Below are 12,720 nucleotides of genomic sequence, written 5' to 3'. Positions count from 1 at the left end.
TCACAAGTATCCGTGGTTATTGCAGACATGATTCCTTGAAAAAGGTTTCAGTTTGGTGTTTTAACATCTAAACACCTGGTTTGTTGCCAGAAAAAAAGGGAAAACCGATACATTTATGTATGTATGCGATCTAACCCAAAAAACCTGTATCATGAGCGTGGTTAATGTATGTACATATATTCAGCAGTGGCTATATCATTACATGCTGCTGATACCGATGAAGATAATACATACCGTGTCAACCCATACGGTGAACCTGTATTCTTGTACAGGGAAATTGAGTTTTCAGGTCCACATGGTGTACAGCCGGTTCAATAGGGCCACCCTTTTTTTGTCTGTTTGTGTTTCTCCCTCATGATGGGACTTTGAAGGATGAACGTTGATATTTATAAGGGGCAAGGGGTGGCCAATAAGGTCTGAATTAGTCCGTAATAAGGTAGGCGCTGATAAGGGGTTGACAGGTATGATACTACACAAGTTGGAGTCGCAGGGATAACAGTATAGGAGACATAAAAAAATTAACCTGTAAAAACAAAGTTTTGCACTATACATCCTTTATATGCGTGGCGGCTAGAGTCATCTCGTCCTCTGGCTTGAGATGGCTGCCACCTATGGGTCAGATGATTGCCTGCCACCATTAAGCAATTGGTAATTCAATATAATTTATTTTTTCCTAAAAAGTGTAACATTTTGGAAAAAAATTTTCACGAAAATAAATTGTCACTCACAACGAGTCTGTGTGCAAAATGTCAGCTCGATTGGATCACGGGAAGTGGGTTAAAAAACGACCGAAAGATTTGCACGGTCGTAAACGCGCAAGCAAGCAAGCAAGCGAACTTAATATAAGGGATTTAAAAATGCAGTAGTGTTTTGTGAAAAAATAAATGACACTACTCCCACCTGATTAGCACTCTGTTAATTTGGTGACGTTAAGGTTTCACCTTTGGATGGGGGTTTGCTATCATTCTCAGCAAGGTCCTCCCTCTGCGACAATGGTATAAACCAATACTGTACTGACCCCGGCCATGGGAATGTGGAATGCAAACACTGGCTCAGGTGCTGCAAAAGGAGTTGAGTGCTACACCAACTCTCGCTTGAGTCGACACGCCCTGACTTTGACAACGTTTACAGTTCATCTTGAAGGAATTCAATTTTATTTCCATGAAATGTTGAATGTAAAATTTGACGTGGGGCGACCGTTGATGATCTGTAAACTGGAAATCTGTGAAAGAGCTTTACAGCTCATCGGATTCCACCTTTATGAATCAATATTCTGATCATCGTCCTTTCTTCAAAACAGGGAGGGAAAGGATCAGGATGCTGCGTCAGGAAAAAAGAAAAGTGTGGTGTTACTTTCAACAAGTCCAAAAGATAAATACAACTACATTTGCTTTTATAATGCGATATACACACACAGCATCGTAGGGCGCGTCAGAATACAGTACATATAACTCCTGAAAAGGAACATTTCTCATTGAACTGCAGCTCAAAAATAGGCTAAATGAATCAAAAGAGTATTTACATGTAATTAAAAAAATGTCTTACTCTTGATGTGACTTGGAATAGTTAGAGGCCGGGAACATGGCATCCGAAGGTCCTTGCCTGCTCCTAAATGTAGACGAATTTTAGGAACAAACAAAAGTCCAACATTTACTGAGCTGAAGATGCGATTACGAGCATAAGGTTCACGTCAATACAGAGTTGATGAAAGTGTGGACTACAAAATGGTAAATCTTTACCGCACACAGGGATTATCCGCCTCTTTATAAAGGTGGTGAAAAGACAATCAAACCAATTAACGTTTCACAAAATATACAGGGTTCGCCTTTATTAGCCACACACAAATACAGCAATTTTTTTTCAATAATCTGTTTTTGATAAATTACTTTTACACTATACACAGTGGTACCGTAATATTGTTTCCTGTACAATCCCGAGGCGAGACGAAACGCGTCCTCTTTCCTACTCGCACGACATCAAGTAATTTACAGGTGACCTATAATCTTAAAAGAGCGTTTCCTGTCAACAGTGGCACGGGACTAATCGTTGTCAGTAACATCAGCAGTCACTCGTCACTGACATGTAGCAGACCGCCGCACAGCAAGCCGCAATAACCAACTCGGGTGAGATTCTCGTGGTTTATCTAAAAAAAATTTCACTTTAGGTGTTTTGCTTTCACGCAATCAGCGGCCGCGGATTCACAACTTGTTGACATTTCCAGATCGCGCATCCACGTAGGTAATAAAATGTTACCGACGGTGATGGAGACGCGAGTGTGCATTCCCCCACCATTCTACAACCCCACATCCCGAAAGTTTTAACGACAGGCGTTTCAGTTGGATGAATGTTGTAAGTGAACAACTGCCTAGGCTGGATGGTCTCTCTTTCAATAGAGATCGTGAAACAGCAGATGGGCACCTGCCTGGTTAAAAAGTGTACGATTCCCGTCCACGTGTGAAAAGGTGGTAAAATATGGTCAAGGCGCAGCCCTGCAATCGCTTGCTCACGCCACTGCTGGCGGATGGGGCCTCCACTAGGAGCTCGACAGAGCGCCCCACCGCATCAGACTTTCTCCACGCAGGGCCAGACGTCTTGGAAGAGCTGCGAGTTCCCACACTTTACCCCAACGCACTCAACCTGCCGATCGACTTGTTTACAATTTGCACAACTTACGTCATCGAAACGCACGTGTACAGTACACTCGTTTTCTTTTCCTCCCAGGATAACCGGCGACACGAGATTACCATTTCTCGTAAATGGATTTCAAGGTCAACTCCATACAAGCGCGAAAAGGGACTGCGTTGACAGTGACAGACAAGCAATTCGTTTTTTGTTCTGTGTTTAAATTCACGGTATTCATCATCAACACCTCATCCCTCGCCCAGCGGCAGCTCGTTCGCCGCTTGTGGCAGAAGCCCGCGGTTCGAATCGAGCGGCAGCCCCGATTATGACTGTGCGCGGAATAATCTTAATGCTCCGCGCTAACGTCATCGACAAGAGTGGGGCTTCCATTGGGATTGTACGGCGTAGCGATCATTGCCGCTGACTGGCAAAGTGATGCCCCAAGGTTACTCTTGCAAAAAAGACGCATGCTGGTCCCTTGAGTTCTCACTTGGGGGAAAAAAACTACCCTATTCATCATCAGCCATGATCAATTGACTGCCGGGTGAAGACTTCCCCCCTGAAGCCAATTACCGTATAACGTTTGCCGTTATTAGTTTGCGCGGCGAATGTGGTGATGATTTTATTTGTGTTCACGTAAGCCATTCTCGTCTCATATTTATCATACTGCCAAAATAAATTGTCCGAAAACAATTGTTTTGGTGTAAGAAAAAGTGCCTCCGTACATCCAATAATCCAACGAATGCCATTGACACGGAACATTCTGTTTTAAATGGTGACTGGTACAGGAGTTGGTATTTGCACGTACGCATTTTCTTCTTCTTCATATCTACCCTGACCTTGATGCCAACCTTTTGCTGTCTATTGTGAATCCTAACAATATACACTTTATATTGCGCGTGTGACGTGTGTTCGCTTCCCAGGACAAAAACAGAACCCCCCCACCGGAATAAAACGTAATTTTAAAATATAATTAGGTGCATGACATTAACCAAAACAAAGCGCCATCGACTGTGATAATAATTAAGAGCAAGGTTCATGAGGAGCGTTCAAGAAGATAAAAAGACTAATCGGAGCAATTCAGAAAAGGCAAAACGTGTGGATCGAGCACATTCCCAAGAGGCGGGAGGTGGATGAAGACAGTTCTTGAAGGAAGGATGTTGGTAAAGATGCCATGAGGCACAAACAGTAAAATGCTGCTTGGCGATTGATAGAAGGATGGAGCCACCGGGGGAGCCCCCTCCCTCCCCCTCCTCAAGAGTGAAGTGGAGATGAAAGTCCAAGACTGGCCAAGATTGAGGGAGCTTGAGCCAAACACCTGCGCAATTGGGCATCGGTTTAAAAGGAATTCGAAACTGTGGTCCAGTGTCATGGAATGCAACGAAACGTCGAACAGAGCGATCGTCCACGCGGAGGCCTTCCAAACACGGAATGTAACGCCCGTACGCACGCGTGTAAACACTGCAACGTTGTGCAAAAGGAAAAAAACAACCTCCTCCTCCTCCTCCCCACAAGTATATAACCACCAGTCCCGGGAGAACAAAAACTCCCAACTGATGTTGTGAAATGAAGTGGAAGGGACACGCTCAGAGGCAAAACGTGCGCATGTGCGCAAAAGCACTCACCCTACATATAAAAAAACAACAAAAAAGCCCGTATAGCCATACCAGACTGTTGGGGCAAGTGCTGTTAGCGAGCACCTATGAAGGCCGGTACGGTATACGAGGGGGTGGATGGCCAACACCACGCCCGGCCGCCTTTGTCTCTCTAGTGGCGATGTTTTACACACTGCACCAGGTACTCATTTGAGGCCGAGTCGACCTAGGGGAGGCCCAGGACCAGTTCAAATAATCACCGGTGTTGGCCGCGAGTGGGAATCGAATCCGGGTGGCCCGGGTTCGTAGCGCAGCGTAGCGCTAACCGCTACACTACCGCTCCCCACATATACACACACACACACATGCAGAGATATGAAAACAAATATATTCTATATCACGCCGAAGGACAACTTGGAGATCGGTCCTATGGACCATTTCATTCCACTTTAACTGTCAGTCTATTATCCAGAACATAAGCCAGCCCCATCTCTTGTCTGGGTACTCCATCTGAAACCAGTCTGTCGGTCTGTTGTCTACAAATCCAACCATTGACCAGTCTAAAGCCCAGAGAACCCATTCAAGATCAGTGTCAGTTTTGTTTTGTACAGATACTCCGACTATTATCTAGAAAACCCATCAGAGACCAGTGTTTAATCTAGAAACCCCACTAGACACCAGTAAGGTCTATATTTTGGATACTCTGTCAGAGACCAGTCTCGAGACCCAATCAACATTCTAATGGCAACAGAAAAAAACGATTTATCAAACATGATTAAGTAGCACCCGACGCAATTTCATTTCTTCGCGGAAATAACCACTTTACAATCACGTGATGCCGACTTCCCAAAATAACATCCATTGCTCCGGCCCCCTGTGCATACTGTGATGATATCTGCACCAAAATGCATTGGTGTGGCTAGGATTTCTCACTCCGGAGTGGCTCAAACCAGTTTTGCAAGCTGCCCCGTGTAATTCTCTCATCAAATGCAATCCTGCTAAGTGCGATTAAATATATGGCATTCACCGGTGGCCAGCCAAAACCTGCGAGTTGGGTAGACGCCCATTAAAATACAGGTTTCCCTTGCTTTGTGCGGGTTTGGTTTGTACGATTTTGCTAAAATTCTGCTAACCTATTTCCAGCCCAAATAATCGACATGCCGTTTGATTCACTCGAAATGCGGCTATGCGGTTGGACGTGGCACAACACCGTGTGTGTACTGTGCGCTTTACATGCGTGTGGTGCATTGTGGGTTGGGCGACTGGGTTCGTTTTATGCGACTCAAGCTTTGTGCGCCCCCCTCTCCCTCTTTGTTTGGAACGCATCTACTACCGCACGAAGGGAAACCCGCACCGCATTCTACAACGCTCACAGATTCGCGCGCCACGCGTAAAAGCGAACCCGGCTTATGCGCGCACCACGCGCTTGTGCACATCACAGGGCACCCCCCCCGTTCTTATTGGCAGAAAGCATCTCACGGTTCGCTCTGAGAGACAAACAGCTGCAGGTTTTTTCTCCCCCCTCCCCGTGGAGATGTTACGATCCGGACTGATGGGGGTCCATTAAACGACAACAAAAATATTCGTCAAACATCTTTAGTGGGTGGGGTTGGTGCGAACGATAAAAGGCGTGGGCTGACACATCAATATCGAATTTCGTTCTCAACACTGGCAGAGCCAGTGAGGTGGGGTGGCACGTGCCCCCCCAATGATCCGATCGAAATCCCGAATTTCGATCGGATCATTGGGGTTTATTAGGAATAAATTGGCATTTTGCGACCCCCACTGCCACTGTGTAGCATATTATTACGTGCCAGGGACTCTATGAGATGATAAGACAATAGTCTGCGTCCAGAATTGGCAATAAGTAACGGCAAAGCAGTGATAAGTGACTCAGAATTTTGCGCAGTTGCGAATACAGTCCACGACTTCCCTGAAGGCATTCACCTTCAGCGAGCGCGATGCCGATCACACAACGCGGTTCGAATTCGACCCTCCATCGATGGCTGCGCCATCGCCGCACACGCGTCGAATAAAAAACAAGGGAAAATTCCTTACTTAATAACAACTCCTTACTTACTAACAAGTCCTTACTTACTAACAACTCCTCTATCATTTCTCATTGCTGGAGGGGTTGCCCCCTCTACCTGAAAATATTGGCTCCGCTATTGAAAACAACCTAACATCCAATATATATAATTTCTTTCTGCCTTGCCTTTTGTAGCACCAACAACGAACTGTATTAACTGAATCAAACATGTGGGGGGGTTGGGGTACGATGACGGGAGGCTAAACGAGTCGGGGTGCATATTTGAAACAGGTCTGACTGCTTTACGGTTCACCATGTCACATGCTTGCCAAATTCATGATGTATTAATCCCCCCCCCCATAATATATTTGACTGCAGGCATACGGGTGAAGTTGTGAAAGCACTCGACTCACAACTGCAACCACAAGAGTTCAAATCCCAGTTTGTTGGTCGACTCACACAGTATAATCGTAATTGTCATCATCATCATCATCCCTCTGGGGCCAATACGATTAGGACCACTTTGCGAGAAGCCAAGAGCGCTTGTGCCACCTCCCTTTGAACTTGGCCCCCATCATAGGAATGTGAAATTTACGTCACTGGCGCAGGACTGCCGACTCCCGTCAGCAGACCGGTCCCACGTTGTAAAAAGAATTATCACCACAAAGGCAGCACAGTCTAGTTGCAGAAGTCATAAACCGATAGTGCCCAATATATTGATATTGGGGTCTCGAAAAAAAAAATAACCTCGGCAGAAATGGGCGCTGCCTGCTTCTCCGCGTGGGTCCACACTGAAGGGAACAACATTTATATTTGGAGTTTGCGTGGTCCAGCTAAGTCGTGAATGTACACCACTTGGGGCGCCGCGGTGGCAGAGATGTTAACTACCTCGCCGGGTATGCAGCTGGATGTGGGTTTGATCCCGACCCTGAAGCCTGTTGTATATATGGAGTTTGCGTCTTCTCTCTCTCTCTGCACATAGTCGCGTGGATTCTGGGTTCTCCGGTTTTTCCTTCCACATTTAGAATTAACATCACATAGACTACTTAAGATTATTTTGCTGCTATAAATGTCCACATCAGAAGCCATTTTGTTGAGCTATCATTTGTGGCCAGGTCGCTTATGAAATACCTCAGTGGGCTTTGCCTGGTAGGATGGGGGGATGGTTTACTTGTATGTGCTTGGATGATTTGTTTACCTTTATTGTACTTTGCACTACTACTATGTTTTTGTATTGTTTGTCGTTGTAACGTTCTTACCCGCCCCCGACATGTGCGAAAAAGAGCTTTATAGCTCATCAGATTCCTCCAGTATAAATAAATAATCTTATTTGTTTACAATTCCGAGCTTTGTAGAGGCTCGGAGTGCTCACAAGACGGCAGCCAAGCCTGTTCGGAATCCAAATACTCTGCCGAAAAGTTTGCGGAAGCTCACACCCCTTGCTTGCCTGCACCGTTTAGACAAAAAAACTAATTAAAATCCCTCTGTTGGTGATCCTCAAGTGATTATAGTGATATGAATGCAAGGAGCGTGGCTCTCGGACATGTTTTCGGATTTGTATTGTGCGTCGTTCGGTGTGACGTCCGACGTTTCACTCCCGAGTGCTGAGACAGCTACTTCTTCAATTACATTCCTGGGACGCTCCCAGTGAAAAGTTGGACATCATGCCGAGCAGCACAACCTCGAAAACACATCACGGGGTGAATACAGCACAAGCGCAAACACCTACAGAACAACGTAAAGAGTTGTTTTTTGTTGTTGTTTAAATTTCATATTTATCCCATCACCCATATCTGATCAGCGTTCTAAGGAAGCATTCCTTTAGAACGCAAGGCAACTTCAACAAGGTTTCTACTTTACCGAGTCTCATCAGCAACATCGTGGCTTTATCAACTCATGGCCAAACGAGGTGTCCAACCCTAAAATGAAGAAACAGAAGCTGGATCTTCATCATTGCTCTGTGCCTTCTTTTCTCTCGCGAGCTGCATGCAGTCCCAGCACTGCAAGACCCACAAAAACGAAAGTTGGAATCATCGATCCGACTTTCGAGACGGCGCAAATCTTTTGTTTAGTTTCGGACTGATCGGAATCGTGCCGCCATGGGTAACGACCTTGCATCCCGTACAACTCCCGCTGAATGCGACGTCGCGTGGCATTGGGCGCCGTCACGACTGTCGGCACGGAGATGTTGTGAAACTCGTGCGCAACGGCGAACGATCCGAAAATCCACATGACGGTCCTAAACTGACCTTAAAACTCCACGACGTTTAAAATCTGAAGCCCATCTGTGATCGTGCACCTGTGTTGCGAGACGCTTAACCAAACATTGGGACACAATCGGAGAAAGCGGGGGGGGGGGGGAGGGGGAGAGCAAGCGACTAATATTGGAGCAGCCCGTACCCCCCCCAAGGTACGGAGTGTCGACTGAGATCTGGCAGCAGGAAAGAAGCGATGCGGTCGTGCAGTGTCATCGTAGGCATCGGCCGTAATGAATGCTTGAGCGACTGCTCAGCCACCCAGAGGATCAACCTCTCAAAGTGGACACGGGGGGGGGCATCGCTGTAAATTAGGGGGGGCACATGTCCCCCCACCCCAAGACCCCCTAGAGAGACGCTACCATTCCCAACTTGAATGCAACTCGAACCACCCATTTTGCTCGAGGGGTAATAAAATAAAGGTCGCAGTGTGACAACAGCAACCTTATTAAGCAAACAAACATACCGGTCTTTCACTTATTTTGCTCGAGGGTGATAATCCTTTGCTGCAGGTGGTGGAGTTTATAGAGGACAAAAAAAATGCATGTCCGGGGGCTTTGAGGTAGGTATGCAGGTGAAGCAGAGGTGGCTTGCCACGTGGCTCAAGAGGGTCTCAATGGCCACGTCAGAGCACGAAGCCAACGACAAATGAGAGCCTAGGTTCGAATCCGGGTTTCCAGTCACAGTGAAACCGGGCCACTCGGTGAGCGAGCTGCGAGCGAATTAATTCCCTTGATTCTGTGCAGCAATCGCTGCGCTTAAAAGAAACTCCCAACGTTGAATTTGGTTTTGGCTCGGTTCAGCTTACGCCAGCTCTGAGCACCAAACTTTAACTGTGGGCGTATGTTGAACTTCTTTCTAATCGGGGGTGCGGACCGCCTGCCATGACCAGACGCCAACAACAACAATAATAACACATCAGGAGATTTTAAACCGAAAGTCAGGTGTACAGTGAAACTACCTTTGTTACCCAGCAGCAGTGGGAGCAGGGGGGCTAATTCTGTAACGTCCCCCGAGCCGGTTAAGTCTGACGATAAAACTCACGTGACAGTGAGAACTAAAACAACAAACGTCCCACAGACTTCTTCGCAACCGAGAGGTGGGGCGGCTCAGGAGACCGGACAGCGATAACGCACACACACACACACACAAGCAAACATTTACACTTCGTACAAATGTACAGCTTATAAAACAACACAGCTGCCTTTTTCTTTTTTTTTACCCTCTCAAAACGCGTTGTCGGCCTTCATTGCTTGGCGCCCCCAATGAAACACGGGACCCTCGGCGGGCGGGTGGGCGGGATCGCCGACCCGTCGTTCCATCTCCTGGGACGTCTCCCCACCCCGCCTCCCATCGATGAATTTCCACCGCGCCACGAACAAGACGGCGATTTCTCCGCAGTTCAATTCGGTGACGCTCACGACGACAACGACGACGACGACGACGTACGGCAGCCTCCTCCTCACGTCAAGTTTTTTTTTCTTCTCTTTTTTTGTTGTTTTGTTTTTTTCCTTCTTCCCCAAACACACAAAAAAAAACACGAGTAGATTTTTGTTGTTATTTTGTTCGCCCGTTGTCTTTGTTTTTGTTTATAAGACACCTGCCGGCTGGGGCACGGCGGGACGTGTCGGCACAGTGACGCCTCTCCTGAAAGAAGGCACAAATTCAGGTCGATTAAATTATTGTTCGGCCCTTCCCCCCCGCGGGTTTGATAATCCACTGAAGCGTTCAACGGCATTATAGATGAGACGTTCCCTACCCATGATAATGCGGGCTTTTTTATTTGTGCTTATTTAATACGGTTGTTGATTTAAGTACCTCACCATATTAATTTATTGACAGATGATTTGGCTTGTGTACATTTAAAGAGCATTCGAGAGCTTCCCCGAGGCTTGAATATGCATATTTTCTGGAGATTTCTGCTAGATTTTCTGCCGTCGCCTCCGTGACACGAATACAAACATGGATGTTTAAATTAGAGGTCGCTTCCTAGTCCCCGTGTTAACCAGGATCTTGTGCTGCCCTCTGTCCGCTCGAAAAAATAGACGACGCAATTTGGATGACGGTTCGGTGGGTGGCGTTCTACCCTTGAGCACACGAGAGAACGTGTGTTGGATTATTTTAAACGCAGTTTCTGAGCACAGGCCCAAAGGTCCAAAGTGTATAGTTTGTTGTTGTAACATTGTGACCCCGTGCCCCTACTGGGCATCTGTGAAGAATAGATTTATAGCTCATCGGATTCCTCTGGTATAAATATTCAGATTCTGACTGTGTCAAGCAGCCTGCAACAAACAGCACTGTTGTCACAGCTGCAATAGATAAGAGGTCACACGATGACCAACTGCTCATGTTTTACGGTGACTATAAAGCAATCGCGTCTCGAAACAACAACCTTGAATCCAAGGCCGTAGCCATGGAGTCAACATTGGGGGGGACCAAATCTTCCAGGGTGTCTGGGGGTCCCAACCCAGAAAAAGATTTAAATTTGAACACTCATTTCCTGCCTAAAATATTTAAAAAGTTCCATAACGCATAGGATGGACTTTTTATTCATTTTTTACAATAACGTCTAAGAGTGCATTGTATTACATTGCTGTTGTTTCTTTTTTACCTTTTCTTGTTTCATTGTATGTAATGGCAGAGATTAGGGATTCATAAAGTACAACCATAACCACAATCATATAAAGATAAATCTATGCATTGATTTATATGAGGACAAGTCCAGATATTGTGGCCAAGGTTTAGCAAATTGTTGTTTTTATATTTTTTTATAGCAATATATTGGGGGGGACATTTTGAGCATATTTGAATATTGGGGGGGGATGTGTGTCCCCCAATATATATTATAATTAGGGCCTTGCTTCAACCCATACAGCGTCACATGTACTCGCATCTCAAGAGACTTTGCAGGAAAGAAGGGGGAAGCCCTCACCCAGCAGTGGATTTACAAACGGGCTGCACACGTACGTGTACGTGCGTACGAGTAGTGTAGTGGTTAGTGCTACGCTGCACTAAAAAACCCGGCGACCCGAGTTCGATTCCCGATCACGGCCAATGCCAGTGACGATTATCTGAACCGGCCCTGGGTCTCCCCTAGGTAGACTCGGCCTCAAATGAGTACCTAGTGTGGTGTGTAAACATCGCCACTGGGGAGACAAAGGCGGCCGGGGCGTGGCGTTGGCCGGGGCGTGGCGTTGGCCACACACCCCCTCGCGCGCTGCATTCCGTCTTTCATAGATGCTACTCGCTAACAGCACTCGCCCCAACAGTCTGTTCAAGCCACATGGGGGGGGAATCTTTGTCTTTGTACGTACGTGTGGACGCGTGCGCACGCGCGCATCTCCCCCTCTCGGCTCACACGGGGCTGTCCTGCAGCAGCGGCTCCTCGCCCTCCGTCACGGGCGGCGAGTGCGCGTGGCCTCCAGCGTGACCCCCCGCGTGACCCCCCGCGTGACCTCCCGCGTGCCTCCTGTACGCGGGCGCCAGGCCCGTGTGCTCGGGGATGAACAGCGCCACGAGCAGCGCCAGCAGCACCAGGAAGGCGCCGAACAGGAACGGTGGCCCCGGGATGATGGTCTGCTGCGAGGGGGAGCGGGGTGGGGGTGTCAAGAGTCAACGACGACGAGGTGACCGGCAGCTCGGAGCCACCAGCCGGCGCCGCCCAGATCCTGAGTTCAAACGCAGGCAGCCGCCCCGTGGTGAAACCGGGGTTTCTCAAGTGCGGTGGAGCAACGGCACTCTCTCGGCAGAAGAGTCTGCAGCGGGGGTGGGGGTCACAGGTCAGGGGTACCATTCAAGGTTAAAAGTATCATATACAGCAGGTGTCGATAGGATTGTATCAAGAACCAAGAGCCAAAAAAACTACCCGTGAGTTCTGCAAATTGCCAAGTGTGTGTATATTGACAGTTATCGACACAGCACGGGAGACGTTCATTATTCTTGCGGCTCAGGAGATGGCAGTTGGCCAGTACTGGACTACAGGGTCAGAATACTAGATATTATTTAGCCCTCACCACCCCTGGTAGTTTAACCCTCGCCGTCCGATTCTGATCACAGTGGGGAGTGGGGGGGGGAAGGAGTAAGGGCAGCAGTGGGTAAAGTAATAGTGTTGTAATAGTATTGTAATCCAGGGTTGAAATCATACATGGCATTCTCACCCTTGCCGATCTCTTATAAGAGCATAAACCATCACGTGAACTCCGGTCATCCTCGCAGCGGC

At 47.5% G+C, this 12,720-nt stretch overlaps 1 protein-coding gene across 2 annotated transcripts in view; it reads right to left on the bottom strand.

The window, feature by feature from the left end:
- Window positions 1–1,801: 1,801 nt before the first annotated feature.
- Window positions 1,802–12,720, bottom strand: part of LOC133349647 (hippocampus abundant transcript 1 protein-like) — a 31,917-nt gene continuing 20,998 nt past the window's right edge. The window contains exons 12-13 of one of the 2 annotated variants that reach the window (XM_061563262.1): window positions 11,816–12,080; window positions 1,802–10,148 (exon numbers count right to left, since the gene is read on the bottom strand). In XM_061563262.1, coding sequence (XP_061419246.1) covers window positions 11,856–12,080 — 225 coding nt within the window. In that variant the 3' untranslated portion in view covers window positions 1,802–10,148; window positions 11,816–11,855. The remainder of the gene's footprint in view (window positions 10,149–11,815; window positions 12,081–12,720) is intronic. The other variant, XM_061563270.1, reaches the window with a different exon arrangement.

The sequence above is a fragment of the Lethenteron reissneri genome, chromosome 4 (assembly GCF_015708825.2).
Source record: "Lethenteron reissneri isolate LAM-NWPU_2019-01 chromosome 4, ASM1570882v1, whole genome shotgun sequence".
Taxonomy (NCBI): Eukaryota; Metazoa; Chordata; class Hyperoartia; order Petromyzontiformes; family Petromyzontidae; genus Lethenteron; species Lethenteron reissneri.
Note: the sequence above shows the minus strand (reverse complement) of the source record. Positions and strands in the feature narration are given on the sequence as shown.